We start from the raw sequence: 7,241 nt of genomic DNA, 5'->3' as shown, positions 1-7,241 counted from the left end.
ACAGCAGAGAAATGCTGACTAGGAAAGTACAACGAAATATTAATTGAGTTTTTCATTAAGAACAAGTTTGTAGTAACAAATACTTTGTTCAGAAACCATAAGCGCAGGATTTATACGTGGAAAATGCCAGGAGATTTACAGACATACCAAATAGATCATATGCTCGTTAAGGAGGGGTTCATAAACTAAGTTAAAAATTATGGAAGTTACCCAGGAGCGAATGTGCACAGTGACCACAACTTTAGTCATGATGAAGAGTGAGTTGAAATTTAGGAAGTTAGGAAAAGAGAAGAAAAATGGTAGATTTGATGCAGGAAAGCTAAAGAACAAAGAAATTCAAGAAAGTTAGGCGACAAAAAACCTGGGATAAGAACCAACGAAAGAAGAAATTAACCAGAAATGGTCATTCATAAATACTAGCTTGATTACTACGGCAAAAGAAGTATTAGCTCAGGAAAAAAAAAGTAGCAAAATAGAATGTATCACCAAGGAAATTCTGAATTTCCTGGGCGAGACAAGGAAGTTGAAGAATATCAACAACAATGAAGCAAAGTCACAGCACAAAAGAATAAGAAATCAAGTTATTCGTAAACGTAGTCTTGCAAGGAAGGAAGGATAAGACAATAATGTGAAGAAGTAGAAAAGAACTTGAATATAGGAAGGGAAGATGCGACCTATAAGAAGGTTAAGACGAACTACAAACCACGGAGACCAAAAACGAATGTACAAAAGGATAAAGAAGGAAGATCCATAACTGGAACTGAAGATAAATATGGAATAAATATATAGAAATGTTCTAATGCCATAACCAATTAGAACAACCAGAAAACATAAAACAAGTAGATGAAGAGGTAATAAGAGACTTCATACTCAGACCCAAGGATGGCAAAGTATTACAAGTCATACAATATGAATAAACTACAGGTGTAGATGAGATCCCAGCAGAAATTATATAAAATTACAGGAAGTTCAGAATAGATTGTACAAGTTAATTAACAACATTTATGAGAAAGGGCAGGTGCCTCTAGGCTTCCAGATGTTGTTATGAGAAGATGATGAGGGGTAACTTACTCTTGGAGTAGAACTATTTTCTTGGTCAGTTTTTTAAAACCTACTCATATGATTTTGTTTATATTTCACTAACGATGTTTATGATTTCTCTGAAAATAATGTACACTCATGTCCAAAATGATTGTCGCATATCTATAACAGTCTTCCTGTAAGAATATTATATGATAATGATTTTGCAGGGTACTTTTAATACTGATTCTCTAACTAACTAACTCTATGGCCTATGGAACCCGGAGGTTCAATGCCGACACAAAAGCTCTCCACTGACTCCTTAGCAAACTGCATCCAGTTTCTACTTTGTATTCCTATCTCTGCGAGATCCATCTTAATATTGTCCTTCCATCTGCGCCTAGGTCTTCCTAATGGTCATTTTCCGATTGGTCTTCCAGTCAAGGCATTCTAGCTATATGACCTGCCCACCTAAGCCTCCTAGACTTGACGATCCTAACAATGTTTGGTAAGCCGTATAATTTATGTAGTTCCTCGTTATGAAGTTTCCGCTATTCCCGTTCCTCTTGGGTCCGAATATTCGTCTGAGCATCTTGTTCTCAAATACTTTCAGTCTATGTTCTTCTCTCAGAGTAAGCGACCATGTTTCGAAACCATACAGAACAACAGGTATGATTATCGTTTTATTTATTTTAAGCTTCAAATTCCTCGACAGAATTCGCGACAAGAGATTTTGAATTGAATAATAACACGAATTACCTGTTCTTAGTCGACATTTAATTTCTTCGTGAATATGATTTTCGTCTGTTAATATTGATCCTAGATATTTGAACCTATCCACTTTATCAAAAGTATTATTTAATATTTTAACGCATTCTTTGCCGTATTACGGTCCCGACGGACTTTTATGTATTTAGTTTTCTCTGCATTTACTTCTAAACTATTGTCCCTGCAAGCGTTTAATAAAACCTGCATTTCTTTCTATTTTCCTCCTATCATTCCCTATTAAATTTACATCATTAGCGTTACCTGGTGAACACCGTTCAGCTGTAGGCCCTGGTTGCTATCTTTGACTTTCCTTATAGCGTATTCCAGGAAAAAGTTGAATAATAATGGCGACAACGCATCTCCTTGTTTCAGGCCATTCCTGACTGGAAAGCTCGTGGCCAAACATTTTCCTACCCAGACATTACTTTGGGATTCATTCAAACATATCTTAATTAATCTAATTAGCTTTCTCGGTATTCCAAGTTCTGTAAGAACGTTGTATAATGTTTCTCTTCTAACCGAGTCGTAAGCCTTTCTAAAATAAATAAATAGTTGATGTACCGGGCTACTGTATTCCCAATTTTTTTCGAGTATTTGGCGAATGGTAAATATTTGGTCGTTAGTTGATCGATTTCGTCTAAATCCACACTGATAATCTCTAATAATTTCATCTGCGTATGTTGTTAATCTTGCTAATAGAATGTTTGGAAGGATTTTTATAGGATGTTGACAGAAGAGAGATGCCTCGATATTACAGCCAGTTTTATCGCCTTTCTTGTGGGTTGGAACAATGATTGATTCTTTCCACTCTCGTGGCAATTCTTCCTTGTTGTAGATGAGGATAATGAGTTTATGTATTTTGTTCCACAATTTTTGGCCTCCAGCAAAAATTAACTCAGCCGGAATTTTGTTTATACCCGGATATTTGTGTTTCTTTAATTTCTTTATAGCAATTTGTACTTCTATTCGGTTGGGTACTTCTATTGGAATATACTGTTCTGCGGTATCTCTCTTTCTCCACGCACATTAGTTTTTGGCTGCGTGTTAAGCAAATTATCAAAGAATACTTTCCATCTATCTAAAATGCTATCTGTATTAGTGAGAACTGTTTCATCAGCTTTCTTTAATATATACACGAGATTGATAGCCTCTCCTAAATTCGTTGATCCCTTTATACATGTCCCGAATATTTCTATTTTTACTTTTATCTTCAAGTTCCTAAAGTTTAGCTTTCAAAAAATCGCGTTTCTTTGTTCTAAAGGTTTTGGAAGTTTCCCGCCTTATGTCTACGAAATTTTGTGTAGTTATTTCATTCGGATTTTGTAGCCAACGTAATTTTGCCTGTTTTCTCTTCTGTGCTAGTTCGAACCATGGTTTGTTTCTACGTATTTCCGCTTGTCTCAATTTTTCTTTTGAGAGAGGATGCTTCGTAAGCAAAGAAAATAATTCAATTGCTGGAATATTTTTCTCCATAATCTTAAGGTTACATCTGTTAACTAAAGAGTATATGACATGCGTCAGATTTCTGTAACGATTCCTGTAATGTTATTGAGATTATCATCATTTTGCTCAAAGAGTATTGTTGCGTGCCTCATACATAATTGATATTCTTTCTTCATAGTTTTGGGGAAGTCATTATTTATATTATTATATGATTATAAAACAATTTTAGCGTGGATCTTTGTAGATGCCTAATTAGAAACATACCAATTATAAACATGCATGTATTCAGATTTCAGAATGTGTTCACGGCAGTGATTTGTAATACTGATATGTACTACTACTTCATCTACATCGCCTAATATAATATAATATACTTTACAAGAGTTGATCAGATTGATCTATCTTAATATGAGTTTCATCTCCCTTCTCTAGAATAAGATTCAAATCTGCCCACCTCCCAATGTTGAGGACAACCAATGGCGTATTTAGGATTTTGTTTCGAGCAATTGCCCACCTGAGTTTGAGAATTAAATATATTTTAATTTATGCATAAATTGAAGTTATAATGGCAAGAATTGCAGACCGATAAATCCTATATGATGTGATACAAAAATTTAGGAGTAAATCTAACCCTTTATTCTATGCATACAAGAGAAAGGAAAGATCCTCTTGGCCTTCCTAATTTCCCGGGCTGATTATTCCCCCGTTTTAATTTTCTTTAATTCAAACATTTCCTTCTTTTAAAAATAACTAAACGATATAATTTTTCCTTTGTTATAATAACTAAAGTCCTGTCATGTTGATATCCGCGCAAGTTGGTGTGGAACACTAGTTTCGCTTATCAACTCCTCTTAGTTTTGGTGTTACTGATGACGGCCGACTTGAATCACAACTGACAACGGTCGATAAAGTACGATAGGCGAAATGAAAGAAAGTAACATCAAGAAAAAGAAACAGAGAAGTAGAGAGGACGAAAGAAAGAACAAAAGGACGCAGTTCTTACATGGAATGAAATTTGAAAAATACAGTATTATTTCTGAACAAAGAGCATAAGAAAATGGAAAGCCAATGACATTCTTAGAGATGCTAAGAAGGATTATCGTTGTACGTGGAATGCGAAAAACTAACAAATTTATTTCGGGAGGACCTTGAGCCCGATAGCCTCCTAAATAGGCAACTGAAGACAATTCTGCTCTCTGATCCTTCACAGCATTGTTTTTCGACTTCATAAATATTTTGAACGTCGTTTATATATATATATAAAATATGGGAACGGTCTTACCCATTCTCCCCAATGTTGAAGACAGATTTGCGCCGATGATTACATTATAACCACATCAAACAAAAGGAATAAACACTTCATTTGGAACTAATATTGGCTCTTTTCCATTGTTACAGATGTGACAATGGAAGTTACGCTAAATTAATTCTAATCTCAAATTCTAACAGCAATCATGCTGAAGTAATGATCAAGACGCTCTCTTGTTCTAGCATTTATGTTTACCATTATTACTTCCTTTTATCGGGCCTAAACTAGAGGAACGAGAAAAATAAGCTAGAAATTGATTGAGATGAAATAATTTTAAATGAGTTAGAGGAAAAGGTTTAAATATGGGCTACCACTTTTATTTTCGTTCTCACTTTCAAATAATTTACATAGCTGAAAGTTTCAATGTTCAATAATATACAGCTGTATTTCAAAGATTACTCTTTACTACAAATATTATAAAGTAAATAAAATGTACATATTTCTTCGCAAAAAAGCTATTTTTTAGGAGCTCCAAAATTTAAGTTTTTAAAAACTGGTCTAAATATGGGCCCGTTTAAAAAATCGAAAATAAATACGTAGACCTTAAATGAATACAAACCAAATAGTAAGATTAATCCAAATGCAAATGAACGTCCTACTTGCAAAAATCACATATGTATATGTCAGCATCTCCACCCGCACATTCAGTGTGTGCCCACATCAAACACATTTGGCACATTACCCACAATTCGTTAGGACTGCCCTCTGAAAATTTCATATTACAAAACATGCAGTTTGCATCGTTCTCTTCTGGAATTCTCTATCCTATTGGGAGTTCAATATCACTTCTCCCGCTGCCAATTAATTTAACACCAAAACAATCTTCATCTTCCGAATAACCACACTTTTGGTTTTTACCTTTCTTCTTTACCACTTCTGATTTTTTTCTACTCTTCAATATTTTGATTTCATTCCCCCCACTGCTTTCGTGGAACAACCTTGTTTCTTCAAATCTTCACTGCCTTCTTCTATGTTTTCCTTAGAGTTTTCAAAATCCAAATGAATTTTTTCCTGTTCTCCTTTCGTTGTCGACTTTACTATTGAGGAAGACAAAGCACCTTTATATGGATAACCTTATGCAGGAGGCACCTGCAGCCTTCGGACCTCGATTACTTTCTTCGAAATTGCAGAAAGTGGTGAAATGTCGAAAGGTGTCACAAGACCTAAGGGCGACATCGCAGAGCGTTTTGTCACTTACGGTGCGATAAGGTAGCTGTGTCTTCGATCCAGAAGTACGTTTCTTCGATTCAGACGAAGAATCCAAAGATGATGGTTCAACTTGCTGGTTACTTGGCCCAGGTAATTCGGCAGATCCTATTTCAGTTGGAATTTCTGCAATTGTCTCAGTCTGTGGCATTCATTGACATTCTTTGGGTGCAATGAAATCAACGTCTGTGAAGATATTTTTGTTTAGAGGGTAGCCCCAGTTATCTTAAAGCCGTTCACTGCTATCTCGCCTGATTGTACCTTCAAATACGCTCTACCAAAAGGTTTCATCATGCCATACTGAGTCATTGGCCTTTGATGCTGACGGATCCGCATTCTAAGCTCCTCACTAGAGTAGGTCTTCAGACGTCCCATGAAAGTTTCGTCCAGGGGTTGAAGCTTATCAGTGGAGTGAGGAGGTAGCAAAATTATGGTCACGTTATTATCTCTTGCTATATCAATCACCTCCATGTTCCGAACATTGCTGCAATGTCCATCCAAAATAAGTAGAACTGGTGAGCTTGTTGTTGGGACAACCTTCTCTACGAAATGGAGGAGCCACGTTGTGAAGATATTGGCTTGAACCCATCCAGAAGGACAAACAAAACCAATAGATCCTGGAGGACAACCTCGCATTAGCTATTCAGACATATTCTTCCTTGGAAATATCATAACTGGTGGCACGAAATATCCGCTGGTACTCATGCATGCAATAATGGTCATTGTAGATCCCCTTTCCGCGGACGTCAAAGCAGCAATTTGTCTATTTCTTTTTCTTGCTAAGACGTACGGAATTTTACTTTGCACAATGGTGAGTCCCGTTTCATCTACGTTGAATAACCTGTCGGGTGGGTAAGTGTTCCTCTCAAACGCTTTTTCAAGAAGTTGTATAAATCTTCTAGCACTTTCTTTGTTGAATCCTAGTGCACGGGAAAATGACGTACCGCACGGCTTGCGTAAGGATAATACATCCTTATGACTTGGAGAAAGGAGTCTGCCCAAGTTCTGCCGCCTTCAGTGCTTACAAATTGGTGTGATAAGTTATTCTTTACAGCCAACTGATAGGCCATTGTTCTAAAATTAGCAATTGTGAAACCAAAAATCTTTCCTCTGTAAAAAGTAAGTAAGAAATTAGCATCTTCTTAAGTTCGTCTTTCAGAATAGTTTTGCGTCCTAATTTAGTTTCTGCTGTTTGCAAAGGTGTTCTTGAATCTTGCTTAGAAAGCCTCTGAAGCGCTGTTCCAGGAACATTGAATATCATTGATGCTTTCTTGGTTCCCATTCTCTTTGCTCTACCTATTATTACTTTGCTCTCTTCATATCATCTTTGTTCCAGTTCTTGCGACTTCCTGATGCTTGATAGCTTGGTTTTGATCGTGACATCCTGAAAATGTACCTAAACTTATATTAGCCCCCAGTACCAGACATAGAAACATGTTTAAAAATGAGCTACTAGCCCATATTTAAACGAGTCATTGTAGCCCATATTTAAAAA

The 7,241-nt window shown here is 36.2% G+C and overlaps 1 protein-coding gene across 1 annotated transcript; it reads right to left on the bottom strand.

Annotated features, from left to right (window-relative positions):
- Positions 1-5,950: 5,950 nt before the first annotated feature.
- Positions 5,951-6,382, bottom strand: LOC145681934 (uncharacterized). Its single transcript, XM_081753535.1, has one exon. It carries the CDS (start codon positions 6,380-6,382, stop codon positions 5,951-5,953), a length of 432 nt encoding a protein of 143 aa, XP_081609661.1.
- Positions 6,383-7,241: the final 859 nt, after the last annotated feature.

The sequence above is a fragment of the Thermobia domestica genome, chromosome 3 (assembly GCF_964235325.1).
Source record: "Thermobia domestica chromosome 3, izTheDome1.hap1.1, whole genome shotgun sequence".
NCBI classification, from domain to species: Eukaryota; Metazoa; Arthropoda; class Insecta; order Zygentoma; family Lepismatidae; genus Thermobia; species Thermobia domestica.
This window is presented reverse-complemented; position numbering and strand designations above follow the sequence as displayed.

Excerpts from the sequence above, each read along its gene's own strand:
- LOC145681934 (XM_081753535.1), bottom strand. The coding sequence starts at position 6,382 with ATGCGAGGTTGTCCTCCAGGATCTATTGGTTTTGTTTGTCCTTCTGGA.